The sequence below is a fragment of the Polyergus mexicanus genome, unplaced genomic scaffold (genome assembly GCF_030449975.1).
Source record: "Polyergus mexicanus isolate NDT 795.1 unplaced genomic scaffold, iyPolMexi1.0 SCAF_14, whole genome shotgun sequence".
NCBI lineage: Eukaryota > Metazoa > Arthropoda > Insecta > Hymenoptera > Formicidae > Polyergus > Polyergus mexicanus.
The window spans coordinates 6,790,924-6,809,840 of record NW_027223334.1 but is presented as its reverse complement, the minus strand read 5'-3'; the positions used below and the strand labels follow the sequence as shown (position 1 = coordinate 6,809,840).

At 39.4% G+C, this 18,917-nt stretch overlaps 1 protein-coding gene across 9 annotated transcripts in view; it reads left to right on the top strand.

Moving 5' to 3' along the window:
- The first annotated feature begins 6,454 nt into the window (after positions 1–6,454).
- Positions 6,455–18,917, top strand: part of LOC138939392 (protein unc-13 homolog B-like) — a 161,152-nt gene continuing 148,689 nt past the window's right edge. For 4 of the 9 annotated variants that reach the window (XM_070307127.1, XM_070307130.1, XM_070307126.1 and 1 more), the window contains exon 1: positions 18,680–18,913. In XM_070307127.1, coding sequence (XP_070163228.1) covers positions 18,880–18,913 — 34 coding nt within the window. In that variant the 5' untranslated portion in view covers positions 18,680–18,879. Of the gene's footprint in view, positions 6,693–7,562; positions 8,574–18,678; positions 18,914–18,917 lie in introns of those variants that run through there. The other 5 variants (XM_070307125.1, XM_070307121.1, XM_070307122.1 and 2 more) reach the window with 4 other exon arrangements.

Genomic DNA, 18,917 nt, shown 5'->3' with positions numbered 1-18,917 from the left:
TAGAATGATTATCGTATTAAATAGTAACAAGCAGTAAACGTGTATTATCGTAAGAAATATGATAGTATATTAATATATATATAATATCGCGAATATATAATGTGTGTACGAAAGAGATAGAAATATTGTCTCGGAGAGAAGAAGCGGGTGAAATTTGAAATTCTCTCTTCGCCACATCGATTTTTCATTATATATTTTTCCATCCTCGTAATATATCAAGGGATCTGCCGCTAAGACATCGCGGATTTCTGAAAAAGACGTTCGCATGTTTCTACCGGCGTCGTAGTTAGCTCCACGAAAATAGATATTCGATAATACTCGAGCAAGCGCTTTCGCAATCTGAGAAATTAACTTCGACGGGAGCGCGCGTATGGCGCCGGCTCGTATCGTGCCCGCGTTATTTTCCATCTGGTCCGTTTACGGCATTGAATCGTTCGGGCGAGCTCGTGCATTTTTTAAATAGCAATCCGGTTCGCGATAACCGATCAACTATAGCTTAAGAGAAATATCGACAAAAGGGAATTTACTTGAACGCGAATATATCTCGTTAATAACCCAGGTAGAAAAAGTAATTATCGTCAAATTTTTTCATCAAATTAATGTCAAATCGATTACTATCTGGAAAAAGCGTTCTGCTACCTTTAACATACATCGCAATTAATATGCAGTTGCTAATTTAAAGAAGCGAGAGAGAGAGAGAGAGAGAGAGAGAGAAGGGCGTAGAAACAATCAAATATACATCATCGATAGTCAATTATTGCGACAACGATGTAATAATAGAGTGATGCATTTATGTTCATTTCGAATTTACAACATGAATAACATGTTAATATTAATATTCATTAAAGGGTACACGTGCAAAATTATATTCTCCCGTCGTAGATTATTTATTTTGTACCCGCGTATGTGTAACATCCAGGTGTCTTCTCTAGTTTTTTTTTTTTTTAATTTTTCTTATATTTCCGTTTGACTTGTTTATTAGATAAAGTCGGATTCGACAGTGCGTGGCAGGTAATTTAACAGTGTGATCGATGACGAATGGATGTCGTAACGTCGCGATTGCCTTCATCGTCGGGATAGGCATCCCGGAATATAGTAATGGAATGTTATACGTCTAGTATTAATGGTTCATGCGTAACACGGAGAATTTCGGGGTATCGATGTTCTATCGGTGTCTGCGTTAACGGAAGTAACGTCAGCGTGACTGATCAATACAGTTACAACCACTGACACATTTTATAGCGGTCAATCGTTTGCATAAAAAGCGCATTGTTGCATTATTTATACGTTTTCCGTAAATGTCAATATCAATTACTTTGGATTTCTCTCTCTCTCTCTCTCTCTTTCTCTCTCTCTTTCTCTTTCGTTATATTTTGCCAAAACTTTTTGCGCCGGGACAAGGATGGACATTTGGATCGGGCAAGAAAACATATTTAAATGTGCTATGAATTTCTGATGTTTAAATCGATATATTTGTAGAATATTAAAAAATGTAAGATTATATCTTTTTATAAATACTAATGATACTAAAAAGATTTAAAGAGATAAAATACATTTTTTTTCTCCAAAATCTTCTCGGCAGCTAACATTACTCTTTTCTATGATAAATATTTATTAAACTGTTTCATACTTTTTATTCTCTACAGATTTATATCTGTTTGTATATGCTCTGAAAATAAATTGAAACAATATTTTCTCATAAAAGTTTCAATGAGTTGGGAGCTTTTAAAAATTATATGCGATCGATTAACATATAAAAGATATCTGGATTTGCACACTTTGAAGAATATTAAACGTCTTTAGAAATATAATTGGGCCTTATAAAAGCTTTCAATTAGCCATTAATTTAATAACAGCATGCAGCCTCGGACGTAACCCGTGACGTAAATCGGGTCGCGTATTATCGCGAAATAATTGTATCGATTTCGCGAAGTAGTCGGCTTCGACGATATCGGGAAAACGCATGAGCTAGGAAATGCCACACGTATATAGCCGTCTGATAAATGTTTCGTATATACGCGCTGAGTTGTGACTACTCGTGCATACATATCGCGAATATCACATACACTCCATACGGTTTAGTTTTATGCATTGTACGCAGTCTCGAGTCTATCCTGACATCTCTCTTATTCGCCGCGTCTTTTCTTCTTCCTCTTCATTCTCTTTCACGACCGCGCGACCGGAATCGCGAGTCGACAATATTTGAAGCACGCCAGTCCGTAATCCTCGAGTTAAAATGCTTCCAAAGCGGATGCTGCTTTTCCTTTTTTCCCTTATGAATAGTTAATCCTCGCGCTTCTTTACGTAATGCCGTTCGTCTCTTTCGCCATTTCCTACGCTATATCGTATCGATCATAAACGTATGAAGATAGAATCGCTGCTATTTAACAGGTTCGCAATTCAATCGAGTTATATATCGACAATTGCGATTTACGATGCGATGATGCTATCAAGTGGTGCAATATTATCAAGTAGGAGCACACACACGTAACGAACGCCAAGAGGCACATAATTTTAGTAACGAAAGTATTTGAGTACTTCTCGAGAATACCTGTTACGCACGATATAGAAAAGTAGATATCACGATGTTAATTTTGATACACTAAAGCTATACGAAATCTCTGGCCACGTGTAGTAATCATATAGACATGTAGACATATAAGATATTTGAATCGCTAAAATGCATTGTGAACACGAAATGAAACGAATGACAATGTCGCGGTATTTTGAAAACGTTCTTTTCCGGCTCTTATTATTTGTGACGTAACAGCCATTGTTTGTATTCTCTCGTGGAATAAAAAGCTTATATCAATGTATGATAGTGGCGCGCGCCTTCATGTCTGAAGGGAACATCGTTCTACTACCGTGCGCGGTGCATCTCTTATTGATAACTATGGAGCATGAAAGACTATTTATAACCTGGTCCAATATGAAATCGCCCTACATCGAACTGATGTCGTTTCCTTCGACGAAACGGTTAAATCGAAATACGCAACGTCGATATCGTGCGGCACGAATATTTTCGTATTTGAAATCTGTTGATCCTCAGCACGTGTTAATATAATCGATTCCTAATCGTATATTAAGTCCTGGTTAATTATTCGATAGTCTACGCGTCGAAATCGTACTTTATAAAATACAAGGAATAGTTTTGCACATATTGTACATAAAAGGGAATAATTCAATCAATCTTTAATCATATATATATCTCAGCATATATATATTTTAAACATCTTGCAACATAATTAAAGACATATATATATATATTATAAACATTTTGCAATAAATTAAAGGCATGCACAAGAGATTAAAAGAAAGAAGAAGATTGATAGAATTATTCCCTTATATGTATGTGTAAAACTATTCCGTGTATTTTAAGGATAAAATATGACTTCGACGCGATTAGACTATCGAGCGATTAATCAGGACTTAATACAATTAGAAATATATATATATATCCATAATAAAAAAAAGTGATAAAAACCCGCGAGGCGTGTTCAAATCAAATTTCGAGATTTAAATTGTTGCACTTCTTCCGTGAGTCTAATTGACGATCGATGACGTCGAGCAAACCGATGACCGATGCAGTAATGACAGTTTGTTAAAGATAAATAAAAATCAAATGCTAATAAACTAATATTTATATTAATAAGCGCGCGCGGAGAGCTAAATCGATACTTGCAAGTATTGTTGCTTTTTTTTCCCCGCGATACTAATTAGTTATCTCAACACTACGCTCTGCATTACTTCATATTAATAAAAGTCTGTCATGGCTTAATCGAGTATTTGACAATTTAAATATTAAGTATGTGTGTATAATTTTAATTTAATTGATTTTGGGAAAACTGGTAACTAGAATTAATATGTAAGTAATTTTATGAATATATTATGTGTGTATATGTATGTGTGGCACCGTCTAGGTACTGAGCCCTTCCACCACGTCAAGGTGTTCCCCGTGGGAAGATTATATTATATATAATTTTGTGATATAATATATCGAGTGTATTATATTATGTTATGATATTACGATTTAGAAATAATGTCGATACTCGGCGAAAAATCCTTGCAGACAAAAAATTGAAAAAACATTTTGAAGCTTAAAATTTCAACTGTAACATGATATATCGATGGTTTAAAAAAATTTTCTTATTTTCTTATTTCTAGAAAATACAGGTTTAGTTTCAAAATCGTGTAACTCGGTCAAATAAAACCGAGGAAAGTTTAAAAAGAAGCATTTTGTAGGCAAAATATTATAGTTTATAGTATACTTGAGTTGAATTTTTTTTCGAGAGAAATTTTTTTATTGAGCCGCAGAGTGCCAAAAATACATAATTTTAAGGAACAAAACAATGGGTTTTTTTTTAAAAACAGAGCAAAGAAGATAAAAAATTTAAAAAAAAATCATCGATAGAGCGTTAAAGTTATATATTATATTTTTTTATTTTTATTATAGAATATTTAATAAAAAAGTATTTAATTTTCTGGCATATTTTATGATGTTCTATTATATCAGAGAATTTTTTTTTTATTATATACGATGCATAAATTTAAATTTCCAAATATGAATTATAGGAAGAATATAAAGATTGTGAAAAATGAGAGGAAATAATCACAAATTATAAGTACCGTATTCAGTCATTATTCAGGTTAACAATCGCGGAATGCTACATCAGATAAATCTCAATTTTTTGAATGCTCTGTTCAAAAGTCCGAAAAAAATCGTACCTCAAATCACGCATTATGTGTCTTTGACTACTTTCGATCTGAATAAAATATATCGAGATTAACTTCTCCTCCCGATGAACTTTTTCAATTTCTAAATTTGTAAACGGACTTATACTTCACGGGAAACGCGTGTTTCATGTTTTGTACAACGCGACATTTATTCATATATGAAAATCACAGAACGCGTAAGTTACGGTCTTTTTTTTCAGTAGTTCGAGTCAGCGACGCGGCTCGGCGCTCGCGCGTCTCGCGCGAACGGGATTTACTACTTGCTAAGTCTCGGCGTAAAGCGACATAACTACTTGCTAACGCGGCGCATCTACTGCGTTGAGTTGTCGGCATATATCGTAAAGTTTTCCCGGTAAAGTTTCACGAACCTGTTACGCTGACGCAACAGGAATTAGATCGCGAAATTAATTAAAGATTAAATATCTTTATTTGACAACGTGCAAAATTCCTTATTCGTTCGATACTGATTAGCCGATGGTGTAACCTTATTCCACGGCTGCGTTTACAGAGACTTTGAATACCAGTCGTTGCGTGTTCCTCGGCTCGTTCAACCCCGCATTTACGACTCTTTATCACGCTAACGAGAGAACAGTTTGCACATGCATCCTAATGAAAACCAATTTTCCATCTGTAATGCCAACGTTCGAAATATCTCGAATTGGTAATATCGGGAAAGTCTGGGCGTTACAAAATATGTATACTATTTATATTTTGCATGTTATTCGTAGAATAAAATTTTATTTTCTACATGTGTTATATATTATGCGGAATCGAATGTAACTTTTCGTTCATTCGAGCGCATAAATTGAATCGTGCCGGCGCGGCGGCATGCTACGATTTCAGTAGCTTTTTATAGCTACTTCATGATAGCGACGGGATAGAATTTATTCGAAATAATGAGACGGAGAGAGAGAGAGAAAGAGGGGGGAAGGGTGAGAGGGGAAGAGAGAGAGAGAGAGAGAGAGAGAGAGAGAGAGAGAGAGAGAGAGAGAGAGAGAGAGAGAGAGAGAGAGAGAGAGAGATTTCCATCGCCTCGTAAAGTAATCACAAATGTCGGTGTAGGCAGTTATTATCAGAATTAGGCATCTACAAATGATTAATCTTTTCTTTCTCTTTCTCTATTGCAATCATGCGAATACGACTTTCGTTGCGTCCACGACGTGCGTTTGTTCGGAAAATTCTGACGAAGAATTCGAATAACATCGTTATTTAGGATTATTCGAGTTGCGTAGGTGTAAAGCAGGTGTAATTCGCAAGGTTCGAAATCGACCAAACTTCAATATACGCAACCCTTTCACGTTATGAGAAATATACGGCGTAAATGTGTTTTACAGGCAAATATTCGAATTGAATTATTATATTCGATGAATATTTATTCTCGCGGAATTTTTGAGCGTGTGAAAGCAATTCTCATTAAGGAACCGAATTTACGAGGACGTTGCACTCCCGGAACGGGCGAACGAATCGTCGAGAAAGACGGCTCCTCTCGCCGATGGCGAAGGGGGTTCGCGGAGAATCGGCATGAGTGGCTCGCAGCCGCGATTCGCCGCGAAGTGAGGAGAGGAGAGAGAGGGTCGGTCACGGCGGTCTCGCCGGAACGATTGTCGGGCGGCCCCGACTTTGCTCGGGTCTGGCCGGCTTTATCATCCCTACCGGCGCCGGCGCTATATCATCCCCTTGACGTAGCAAGATGGCGGCGGCGTGTCGGAGGCGTCTCCGCTCGCACAGTGCTCGACGTCGAGCAGCCCGCGTACGTTCGCAACAACGTTTCAGCAGATTAACGCGGCGACAGCGGCAGCAGCAGATCGAGCGGCGGATCGCACGCGACCGCGGCAACGCGCTTCCATTACGCGCGTGAGACACGATTCCTGCTTCCGGTAACGTTATGTCGCACGTTACCCATCTATAACGAAGAAGTGCAGCGTGTTGGTTACGCGGCCGCGATCGACGAGGAAACGGTGTGAAGAGCGAGCGGTGCCCGGAGCGAGAGAAAGAAAGAGGGAGAAAGAGAGAGAGAGAGAGAGAGAGAGAGAGAAGGAGAGAGAAAGCGATACACGACAGTACTGTGTGTTCGATACGTGATAATCTCGAAGAGTTCTTACGCGGTGCCGCGTGCTTCTTCCAATCTTTGCCCCTTCATCCCCTTCTTCTCCCTTCCCTTTTTCTCTCCGTCTCTCTCTCTCTCTCTTTACCCATCTTTCGCTCCAAATTCGTCCGAGCGCGATCTCCCCTATTTTTCTTTCCCATCCCTCCTCGTTTCCGCTCCTTTCTGTCATTTTGCTCTCTTTATCTCTCTGTCTTTCGGCCTGGCGTTCTTTCACGGTATCGTGGTGAAATGCGCGTGACCGGTCGCGCCTCGGAGCGACGGCGACGACGTGCCTGGCGTCGTTGGTGGTTCACGTTCCCCTGACAAGCACGAGAGACGCGCGACGGCACATCCCCTGCAGCCCTCGCTACTATGATAATAACGAGAAGCGCGGTGACGGCGGCGGCGACGGTGACGACGACGACGACGACGACGACGACGACAACGACGACGGCCCTGCGTAGCGACGCTGTCTCGGCGATGTTGTCTCGGGATCGCGGCCGTCGCGCGTTACACGGGAACGACAGCAGCAACAGCAGCGACCGGATCAGCAGCGGTTCCACGGTAATCGCGTTGGCGCTACCGTACTACTATTATTACTACTACCGCTATTATTGCAAATACGTAGCCGCGCTGCTCGTCGACGACGGGGACGCGGACAATAGCGAGGCATTAGCGACAGCGAACGGTGACGATCACCTTCTCAATCGTCAGAATGGACTGCGTTGTTGCGCGTGACCAAGTGCCTCGCTACTACTACTCGCCGAGTCGACGATACGCACGATGACATATAGATGCGATGATGATTAATGCGGCGAGCTGCAAACGATAATCCGAGAGAATCGATCTTTCGCGGGTCAGTAACGACTCGATAGCGAGTCAATCGGTAGTAATATAACGTGTACAACAGTCATTCTCTCTCTCTCTCTCTCTCTCCGCGCGATCGATCGTCATCGCGCCGGTATACAGAGAAAACAGTGTTACAGACGAGCGCGTAGAAACTCGTGTCACGTACGGTCATCGGCCAGTGTACACACTGGGAGTGGGTGGAAAGGGGTGGACCGGGGTATAGGAGAGGAACAGAGGTGGAGCCAGGTCGCTCGTCGATCCAGATAAGTTAGCGCGTTTAAGCGCGATAAGGTACGAACGAACGTTTCGTCGTGATCGCAGCGGTTAATCTGTGACAGACTGTAAACAGAATTTTACAACTGTTTTGTGTACAACATTAAGTAATCAGAGAGAAAGAGACAGAGAAATATAGGAGGAAAAACGGATCGCTGTGTTGAGCTTACCGCGAGCTTTCAATTCGTATGTAACCAGCTCGAACATCGCGACCACTTGACACGCGCGTATCATATATATATATATATATATATATATATATATATATATATATATATATATACATATATGTATGTATGCACACACGTATCCCGCGTTCATATATCGTATGTGATAGAAGCGCACGGTGAGCAAAAGCAAAGAGATAGAGAGAAAAAAAAAGCGCGAGAGAAAAAGAAAGAGGGAGAGAGAAGAAGAGGATTATATTAATGTATTAGGCATATATATGCGGCGAGTAATAGCCTGTATATCGTATACGAAAAAAAAAGTGTATATTCGGCGTTTTTTCATCGTGAAGCAGCATCACTTTCGTACGGATCTCTAGTGCACTGTTCGGCCGATTAAGGACAACTCGAGATATTGAGCCGACTAACCGTGGATCCTCAGACCATGTCGCTGCTCAGCGTGACGGGTAAGTATCTTTTTTTGCATCCCTTTTCTCTGAACGTATCGTTTGTCAAACGCCTAATGAAACGATACATGTATATAATTATTGGAGTTAACGAATGAAATATTTGTCAGAATCTATTTCCAATTGAAAAGTTAACGAAGCAACCTGAGCCTCATTAAATCATTTTAATCCTTTTCCCATTTTTATGCCTTCTAAATTTAGATCCTTCGGAAATTATTATTATAATTTTAGATTTATTAGTTATTAGTACAAATCAGAGGCGAAATTATTCTCTTATTTTCAATTTTCGATAAGGTTTATTTAGGAAATTAAGTGTTGTCTATTTTATATCTCAAATAGACGGCAAATACGATAATTTTCTGTGTTTGAAGGTTTAAAATATTAAAATAGACGTTAAATTGAAAATTGAGATCAAAGATGGAAGAACAATTTCGACTCGGGAAAAATTCTACTCCTTTAAAAATTAATTCTCTTTATTTTTAAATAACTATTGGAAGAGTGACATTTAATTAGTAAAATCAAAAATTAAATAAGTGACCAGACTGCGATTAAAAGTAACAGCGTGTGAAATTAAAAAATTTCACATTTCGGAGCAAAATGAGCAATACAGGGGTTTATTAAAATTTTGTATAAAAAAAAAAAAAAAAAAAAACCTGCGGCTGGCTCAAAACCGTTCCGACTTCTTTACGAGGTTTTCGGCGAAGAGATAAAAACTTTTTTCCGTTAGAAAAGTTCGAGGAGGATTTCCAGGCCTTTTCCGGATTTGCGTGCCACGAGGAAAAAAGAAAAGTGAGAAACTTGGTAACTTCCGCCGCGATATCAATCATCGTTGCACCGCTGGGGATAGATGCGTCTAGGGGGGAGGGGGGGGGGTAACATACTAAATGCGTGATGTAATTAGCGCTAATGAAATGGCTAATTGCGTTAATTGGAGAGGCGGTCCGCGATGGCGTGCCGCTGTGACGAGCATTAAGTATCACGAAAAAATTCTCATTTACATTTCCCGCTATCATCGGACAACGGTGATGCGTTTAATTTTTAGCCATATCGCGAAGCAATTACACAACGCATCGCAGCAGCAGCTGCTGTTGCTGTGTTGCTGGATTATAATTTAACAGCGCGACAATGCGATATATCACAAATCGATCGATTGCTCTTTTACCATTATCGTATATCTCTCGTTCTCATTGTCTTGTGCGCGTCGCGCTCGATTATCGACTTAGAAGCGTGATTTATAACAGCGTCTTGCGTTTCGCGAACACACACACACACACACACACACACACACACGTACACGCATGCAGCTGCTGAATGCGGACGTACGTGGAATCAATATCGAAATGTTGCGATAGAACATTCCCGTAACTGTAACTTGATTTTGTGATGGATGCAGGACGGTGTTATATCTATCGTGACTTAATACACCGCCACGGATATCTGCTATTCTAGACGAAAAATATAGGATGCGGCTGGCCAAGAAATATGATGCGCATAAGAAATATGAAAGCGATTTCGGAAGCGGATGCTCACTGTTCCGTGAGTAGCCGCCCGCGCGATACTGACAATGAGATCTGACTTGACATGTGACGTAATCCAGCGCTCGCGAAAGAACAGTCGGGGGATATGTATGTGCAAATTTCGCACATTTTTATCTGTATTTTCCTCGCGCATTCTTTACATGTAAAAAGGTTAGAATTTAAACGTTAAACGTTAGAATTATTCTCATCTAGCGTATTCAGAATTATAATTCCGATATATATATATATATATATATCTTGATGATTTATAATTTTTGAGATATTAATCTTTGAAAGCGCTAACACAGTTTTTGGTAGAAATTTTTTTTTTTTACATGTTGTATAAATATTAATGTTAGTAATGTGTTGTCAGTTTTAAGGAATATCGATATACAATTTAATACTTTATCATAATATCGTGCGAGATAATCTCTCAGATGTTCTCTCACTTGGTAAATATTTCCGACAAATCTAAAACCCGACATGCGAAACGACATTGTGATATCTATATATCTTTTCTGACGTTATATTCGCACGCGTCGTTCACGCGTGAATCTAGATGAGAATATCTATTCTCGAATTTTTATTCTTTCTCACATATTTCGTGTAAGTAAAATCTGAGAAATAGTCTACGTTGTCTAGACAAGAAGACTGTTGGGAAGAAGGGGCAAGCTAAAAATATATCGACCGACAATAACGAGAAGTAATGTTCGCCGCCTCCGTCTTGCCATCTCTTCATCCCGCGTGTATTCATAAATATCATCAGCAAGTCAACGACTCGTGCGCGTACGTACGGCGCGTATACGCGACAGCAAGTGAACAGAGGCAACATCCGATTCTGGTAGGGTAGGTTCGGGTGGTTCCTCCCAAGTCGTTCACGGTACGTACACGGTGTGCCTGGTCCCCGTATATCAAAGCGAGCGAGCAAACGCGAGGCTCGTCCATGACTATGAGACACGGAGAGCATGGTGCAACGGTTGACCCCGGTGTACGCGGGGTCATTCCCTCCTTCAGCCACCGCTCGCTTCAACCCCACTCGTCGCCCGCCACCACCGCCACCCCTAGCGCGGCTTTTTTGCCGTCCCCTCTCCTTCCTTTACCCCCTTTTCTCTGCTATCCACCACCGCCTCTTTCGATCTCTGTCTTTCGCGGCTCGCAACCACTATCGCAACCATCACGCGCGATTCGCCTCTTCTCTATCTCTCTTCTCTCTCACTCTGCTCGTCGGGTAAACGACGAGCAGCGATGTATTTACCGGGTGGTACGACCTATGTAAATCTCTCGCATTATATACTAGCGGGCTGAGCCAACTTGAATTTTCCCCTGTCTGCGAGGGACGATGTTAGGTATGGAGGAAACTGACGCTGTTGTTAACCGTGGCAATTTGATATTCGTTAGTTTCTTCGTGCTTGTCGCGCTGTACGATCGAGTAGGACGAGCGAATTACAAAGAACTCTGACGATGAGCGACGTATCGTTAAGAAGAAGGCGGCAATTTGCACGCGGAAATCGTGATCGACTTGAATCGGCGACTCAAGCTGCTATAGTTGTGATTATAGCGAATTTTACGCTTTGCATATGGTTGAGATCTATCTCTCCTTAATTTTAGATCGAGATCCTCACAGTGGTTTGATTTAAATGATCCTTTCACGTTTAGAAATAGAATGGAGAATAAGACGAGTTTCAAGTATTCGCGAGATGAAATACGTGTAGAAATATATTTCTAAAATGTATATATATATATTTGAATAATAATTTAAAAGGGATGCTTGTGTTTTTCAACTATGTAAATACATTGATAGCAATGTAAATTCCTTTTCGGAAAAGAAAAATTCTCCGTGGACATTTTCGTAATACAATGTAAGAAAAAGCGTCGTTGTAAAAACTACAATGATAGCATGGGGCAAGAAGCGATAGCGTAAAAGCGAGTGCAAGTCTGCAAGGAGTAAGAAATGATTGAAGAGTGCCATTACATGAAAAGGAAACTCTTTCGCTCCTCAAGCTCAATCCACTCAGACTCTCTTTATACTTATGATCGTCTTCGCACTACCTTTCGCGATCAGTTATCTTTTTTTTTTTTTGCACGTGTCTTCTTGATTCTTTTAAAAAGCCTCGAAATATTATTCGCTTCTGCGTTTCTCATGGTCTCTGAGAGAAGTGAGAAAGGAAAAAAAAAAAAAAAGAAAACTCGGACGCATTTGTCTGCAATAACAAGAGTAATTCGAGATGTCGCGTTGTAAAAAATTTATCCGAAATTCGAGAGGATTTTCTTTAGCAAAATGATTTCCCGGCGCGTTTTCTCGGCCGCACGTGTGCACGGTATATTGTCATTGTAAATCTTTTCCTAGTATCTTGCCCGTCAGCGAAAATGTAACACTCTCAATGGCGGACGTCTCTGGCAGAGACCTACTTTCTTTCTGTCGTTCTCTCGTCGTTTGCTCATTCACTCGTTCCCTCGCTCGCGTTCGCATAGGGCTACATATTCGCGCTTAGCGTTTAATCGTCATGATGCCGGAAATGTGTCATCGTTAATGGAGATGAAACGCTCGCAATAACGATGGCAATCCGTTCTATTCCCGTTAACGACCGCGCGGACATTTATTTTCGCGCGTTGTCGCTGCTATAAAATCCCGATGTTGTTTGAAGAAGCAGCATTTCTTCCTACAGTAACATGAAGATCCGGAAGAAATCATGTTTCGGCACGAATTGCTCGTTTCGCAGTTTTTTCATCGAGAATATTTCATATAATAATCATACTTTCATAACTGCGTTTATTTATGAAATATGAAAGTAATATAAAACTAGTTTTATTAATTTATTATGCGACAATTGAGAACTGAGAGCGTGATCTTTCTTAAAATAGCTTTCTTAATATTCTCTACAAATAACGTGGAAATATTTCTTGTCTAAGATTTATCGCGCATTCCAGTTTAAATAATTTTTTTTTTAATCTTATATAAATTATAAATTTAAAGAGTTAGGAAAATATACGTGAATAATAATATACATATCTTGTATGTATGGAACGTAGTTGTGTGTTCGCAAGGGGTGAAAATTTTCATCGGACAAAAATTCCCGCAAAATACTGATTCCGGAAACGATGAAAATGACTATCCGCATTACCTCGGCCCTTCAATCTTCTTGAATGTGAATTTTCGATGGACGATTTGCGGTAGTCTAGCGCACTTTAATCCGCACATATGCTCATCCGTTCCTCGTACATACATATATATATATATATATATATATATATATATATATATATAAGCGTCCGTGCGAGTAGTTTCCCTTAGAGGAGAAGAAAGAGGAAACGTTATCAGACACGGAAACCACCGCCGTCGCCATTCGCAAACGAAGGTTGATCTTATCCGCGTACGGAAACGAGATTCTTCCAGCATTTCCTCGAAACCAGCATCCTCCTCTAAAATATTCTCCTAAAATATTTTACTTATTTCCGTTCACATACTAAGCAACACGAATATTCGTATTTATAGCAACAATAGCCATGTACTTTTTTTTTTATATAGATACTAAAACTTAAAATAAGAAGAGAACGACGATTATTCAGGCATCATGGAGCTTTTACAAGTTGTATAATATGATTCTATATATATATATATATATATATATATATATATATATATATAAACTATAAAAAGTGGGTGTTAGTATTAGTTTCTAAACATTTTACGAGGAAAATAGGATACACAGCGGAAGAAATGTAACTTGCTCGGGACAAAAGTTTCCCTTTATCGTGTCGGTATTTCAAGCAGTGCGAAGTATAGTTAGCCGCTGCTGAAACTTGACCATCACTCAAGACTGCGAAGACCGAAGCAAAGTCACTTTAACAATTTATCGATGTACGCGAAACTTCGAGCGATTAACCGAATTTGTATTTATACGAATAACCTATTAATTTCTCTTTGTATACATAAGAATTAGTTTATATTTTCGATAGAACGGAACATTTGTTTTATTAGCGATAGCTACTTTTTCGGAAGAAAAGTAACGAGCTTGTGTAGTAAATAATAATTTCTGACCGAGTAGAAATCTTTATCATATAAACGTCATATTCTGCGCGAATCCATGCGCGATTATTGATGGTGAAAAACGGCGAGCGCTACTTTTTGCTTGCGTTTCTCGCACCTCGGTGAACGAGAGCCACTTTTCCGAGCCGATGAAGGTTTCGTTTATCGAACGAAAATTTTTGCGATTTTGTTAAAGTTAAAGGGTTATCGGGCAGCTTGTATGTACTCTGTGCTTCTCGCTCCGATAACCAGCGTTCTCGGACGATGTTCTCGAAAGCTTTCCTCTAATAATAATCGAGTCCTTCGAGCTTTTAAGTTCGGGTTTGCTGCAACTCGTTGGAGTTTAGCGAAGGACGAAAGAAGGTGTAAAGAACTTTTAAAGGGCATTACAAACATTGTAATAACGAATATTCTGATGCTTTCCGAAGAATGGTGTGGATTCGGCCGGAATAAACTTTTGGAACGCTTTGATCGACCCCCTGCAGATAGCTGCCGGCACTTTGTGTACAGCGACGCCGATATACCAGAATTGATCGCAAGAGTAGATATCTCAAACAAGTGTTTATTGATGACGAGCAAGAGCGATGGTTTGTGCGAAAAACTTCGAAACTCGATGATACAAGATTTACGCTGGAATAATGGTGTTAATAGTATTTACGAGTTACTGATGTAATTCTTGTTATGTTCATGTTTTTATATCTATCCAGTTTTTATCTGATGCTCAATGATATCATTATGGTATAGATATCGTCACACGAAGACATCATTATTGTGAGTATATTTTTGAGGCAAATCAATCGTGTTAATGACATCGCAGCCCGAAAAGAAAATTTTTAAATAAAGAATAGATTATCAATTATTATTTATCGTATTATTGTTTAAAATATTATTTTATAAGAGCTTTCATACTACTTGGAAAATTTTGTCTTTTGAAAATTAACCATAACTCTGGTCATCCAAATTCTTATACAGCTTATTAAATCATGTATGAATTTACTTGATTTTACTCGATGCAATCCATCTCCATTTTCTATCGTTCATTGTTGTGTAACTAGTACGTTTTACGTTTAGAGGGGATCGGAATCCAATACCACGAGTTTCCACCGGGAATTCGTGAAGCTATCTAAGGGATACTGGCATCGTCATAATAAATAGGGGTTTTTGAACTCTAACGCGGGTGGGGAAAAATGCAATAGTTCGGATTATCGAGTAGAGGTCGAGTCCTCGGACACACAGTTTTCCCGATCCTTCTCTTCTCTATTTTTTTTTTCTCTTCTATTTTCCGATAAAAGATCGCCGGAAAATCCGCGCGCGGTGCTCTCTATCGACGGATAGTTGATAGGAAACCTCGCCGCTAAGCCGATTTTATTGACAACGAGTACCGGTAATAGTAAACATGTAATATACCCTGATAGTCGCGGGGATTTTATAATATGCGCAGGCATTGCTGCATTAATACCGGCCACCGTATAAATGTCGCGCCGTGATCCGGCCGGCGACAGAAACTTTCCGCCTGTCGCTTCCGCGCGAATACGATTCGCACAGCGTGGGTATTAATAATTCGTCCCGGCGGATGATGGTGTCGTTCGCTCTCTGACGTCAGGACACGCCAAAGGAAATTCCACATCTTCTCGTCCCCATCTCCTGCAATAATTTTCGTCCAGCGTGGTGCGCATTTTCGTGCGGTCGCATCGCTGTCATCGTGTCGATTATCGGGGAACGGTTATTAGGGGAACGCTTCGTCTGACGAAAATTTCGTGACAGAGGGGACGTACACAGAGAGGCGCACATCGATGCCACGCGCGCTCTGCCCACGGAGTTAATTATGCGCGAAAACAATATTATCGAAGGAATTATCGGACGTGAGGCCAAACTTTGGCAAAGCCGACGTTGTTCGTCGCCCCTCCGCAGGGTTAATGCGCCGCGTAGAATAAATCATTAACGAGAATGATCTATTTTTATCGCAACTATAAGTTATAAGAATAAATCGGATTATTAAATATATTATTGAGTTTTCTGCATTCTTGTATAGATAGAGACAGTAGAATTTTCGGCTGCTAATCGATTAGATATACATATTCCTTGTTACAAGTAATTAGTACAAGTAAGGAAGATAATATACGCGAGTTGTTACGACGTGAATTTTCTTCTCTACCGGAACCCTCTCAATTATTCTGATGTGTAGAGTTCCACACAGTAAATATATCAAATCCGAGCATGTAGAGAGACAGAGGGAGAGATGTAGCGCACTATGTACACGCCGACTTAACGAAATAGTAATCCGACAGAAGCTTCAGATTTATCGGTAGGAGATTTACGTTAGTTTGAAGTCCGCTAACGCGTAATCTGTTAATTACATCTCGCGCGGCTCCGTCGCTCGTAATTCGCAAGACCCGCTTGAGAAAAAAAATGTTACATCACCGCGATAATATCGGACACATTTCCTTTAACATAAATATTGGAGTGTTTATTATATTCTTATCTTGGTGCAAAGTCTCATCGCGGTAACTGGAATGAACTTGCATTAATTAATCCACAAAGGGGTATATATAAAAAAATGAAAAAAAAATGCAATGATTATTTAACGCTCGAACAAGTTTGAATTTACTCATTATATAATGGCATCCAAAAAGTTCATATTCATATTGCGCACGATAATATAAAATATTTATCAGATAAGATTATTCAGATCATTATACATCAGATAAGATGGCAATGTTGGTTTGAATTTCCTGCATTGTTATATTAGAAATTATATTTTTTTTATTCATAAATTTATAACATGTAATTTTCTCGATTGTGTCATTTGATTATTTTTATCGGCTTTTTAAGAATGCTAGTGCACCTTAAACGAAAAAAGATAAGAGATCTTAATTAGTAATTCAATCGACTTTGAGGAAGATCGTAATTTTAGAAACCAAAAAATCGATTGGCAGATTTGCATTATAATTTGCGAAAACAATGATATTTTATTCAGAAATTATCTTTATACGTTGTATAAAGTTGTTTTTATTCCCCTACAGTACTGATACAGTACTCGATATTAAATCTCAGGAGTTAAAATTTAAAACTTTTATCGTTTTAACAGAGAGAAAATGAGTATTCTATTTTAACATTTGTGTGTATTTGCGAAACTAAAGATTAAATACCTTTACATAGTCGAGATTGAATCATGATAACGATAGTTCTTCTTCAAATTCATCGCAATGACCATACGTTTGCGACAGTGGGATTCTGGAAAATCCGTGTGTCGCGTGATAATCACGTGCATGGTTTATCTTATCACCCTCGCGTGTATTCGGCGTCCGGAAACATCGAGAATGCTTTCAAATCTGATTTATGATGATGATATTATTCTTTTCCCCTCTTAAAATACTCGATAAAGTCCCATTTCTGTGTGCCTCGCGCCTCTGACTTTTATCGAAAATGTATAATCGATAATTCGTGGACCGCGGCGCGGAATTGGCACGGTGATTCATATGTTGACGATGATGCATACGATATTTCATGCATAATGTGCGAACGTTTTCATTTACTACACAGTAGAATACTGTGAAAATATTTTTTTTCAAAATTCTATTCTAAAGCGATCCGATCTAAAGTTTATTAGACTATCTGCATTAAGCGATTCCATAGAATTTCGAAACGCCTCTCGATTTGCTTCATTAAGAGATCTCGCATTTGCGCCAGCTGCGCACTTACCTACAACCTGGATAGAGACTCTCTTGTAGGGTTTAATCGACTTTAGTACCGTCCTCTTTCTTCTCTCTCTATAATCCGTTCGTATGTAAAAGTTTTTTTCTTTTTTTCGCGCTTCTTGCGATTTTTAATTATACATTCAGAAGAGATCTCGTTACGACGTGTCGCAAAGAAAATGATTAATTGAAGACATAACTAAACATAGAGAATAGTTGGCCAAGTACGAGCGTAACACATGAGCAGACACGATAAAATTTATCAGACTCCAAGTCTGTCTTTTAATTTTCTTACATAACGCCAATAAATCCATTCAAATTGATACGATATTTTATAACAAAATAATAATCGATAAAGTAAAGCCAATCTTTTCCCTGAAGGAGCGATACGAAGCGAGAATATTGCTTTGAGAGTAACTCGAGAGAGCCAATATTCTCTAAGAAATATCTTGCAAATATTTTTGGACAAGAAAAATATTTAAAGAATATATTCTTTCTTTTTTTTTTCCACAAACGCGGGCGTGCACTATGGCTAAGTATGTCATAGAGCGGGATACAGAGGTCGAGGGAGAAGGGTCGTCGGCAGATTCATTTATACTGGGATATCATGCAGGGTAAGGGATTGGCTTTAGGAAAGAGAAATATACGTTGGTCATCTCTGAAGGGATCTACACGACACCTTGATAAGGCGCGATAAGATATCGCATTTACGCGTATCGCGTAAATATTGCTTTTAATATCGGCCTGGCCTATAAATAACCACTTGCGCATATAACGCGTGCTCTCCCTCCCGGTTTTTCCACCCCGTTTACCCTCCCTCCTGTCTGTCACCTATCGTTCTGCATCCGTTTTCACGGCGTAGCAACGTCGTCACCGAAGGAAACTGCCGCAGGATGAAAAGTAAGCGTTGTGTCACCTATACGTGGTGCTTGTCCTCCGCACGTGTACGTGCTATAGAAAGACGCATTTACGTGCACATGGAAGTGCGCCAGAAGAGGGTGAATTTCATGAGTACGCGCGCGAGCGTGTGAGACACAACGATACCACGGTCTTGGCACGGTATTCATATGCCGGACGTCCATTGTCTCGAGTTGTTCGAAGGTAA